The sequence below is a fragment of the Bison bison genome, unplaced genomic scaffold, assembly GCF_000754665.1.
Source record: "Bison bison bison isolate TAMUID 2011002044 unplaced genomic scaffold, Bison_UMD1.0 scf7180017864035, whole genome shotgun sequence".
Lineage (NCBI taxonomy): Eukaryota > Metazoa > Chordata > Mammalia > Artiodactyla > Bovidae > Bison > Bison bison.
This window is the reverse complement of record NW_011494607.1, coordinates 7,014,611-7,015,580: the sequence shown is the minus strand read 5'-3', so window position 1 is coordinate 7,015,580 and position 970 is coordinate 7,014,611. Positions and strand designations below refer to the sequence as shown.

The window sequence follows — 970 nt, the reverse complement described above, 5'->3', positions numbered from 1 at the left end:
GGATGACAGAGGATGAGATGGCTGGATGGCATCACTGACTCAATGGACGTGAGTCTGAGTGAACTCCGGGAGCTGGTGATGGACAGGGAGGCCTGGCATACTGCGATTCATAGGGTCGCAAAGAGTCGGACACGACTGAGTGACTGAACTGAACTGAACCAAGGTGTACACTTAACGTAACCATCCTATCTAGAGAACATACCCATCACTCAAAAAAATCCCCCTTGCATTTGTGCAGTCAACTCTCCCTACCTCATTCCAAGAAATCACTGGGATTTTTAAGACAATTTCTTTTGAAGAATGGTAACCCTTTGAGGGAAATTTCAATTTGTCTTTTGAAGGTACATTTGGATCCTCTTTTAGATTAGAGCCTAGGGCAGTGCCCTTACCACTCTGTCCTACGCCTTCGAACATAAATGCTATATCAACACGGTAAGCAAAGCAAGCTTAGGCAAGAGAATTACTAATTTATTAAGAGTTAGGTTAGTTCAGACTTGAGGGAGGAAAACTAACAAATCTCATATTAAGATATTTTACCTATTGGCACAGAGATCTTTCTCTTCTTGAAGTTTGGCTTAAACACAAAGCAACCCTACAAAAAAGACAGAGAAAAAATAGCATAAAGTCAAAGCAGCCAAGGAGTAGACAAATCTGATTAACATAGTATTTTATGAATAAACAGATTTTTTTAAGGCATTTCTTTAAAGTGCTAAGAAATCTTTCTTCAATCTGAATTATAGAAGGGAAATTCTTAAACAACAAGGGAATTAAATACTTCTTTCTCCTCCCTCCAATGGGAAGCTCTTCTTTGATTTTACTCTTTGGGAGCTAATCTAAGAGACAAAGAAAATAAAAACTGATGAAATTTAAACCCATTAAAGCTCCATTTTTATAAAACCCAGTGAAAAAAGAACATTAATATTAACATCAAGATGAGACAAAATACTGACACCTTCCCATCTCTAAAGAA

At 37.6% G+C, this 970-nt stretch overlaps 1 protein-coding gene across 3 annotated transcripts in view; it reads right to left on the bottom strand.

Annotated features, from left to right (window-relative positions):
• The window catches only part of ORC3 (origin recognition complex, subunit 3), a 71,271-nt gene that overhangs the window by 67,515 nt on the left and 2,786 nt on the right, over window positions 1-970 (bottom strand). For all 3 annotated transcript variants that reach the window (XM_010834687.1, XM_010834688.1, XM_010834689.1), the window contains exon 2: window positions 538-592. In XM_010834687.1, coding sequence (XP_010832989.1) covers window positions 538-592 — 55 coding nt within the window. The remainder of the gene's footprint in view (window positions 1-537; window positions 593-970) is intronic.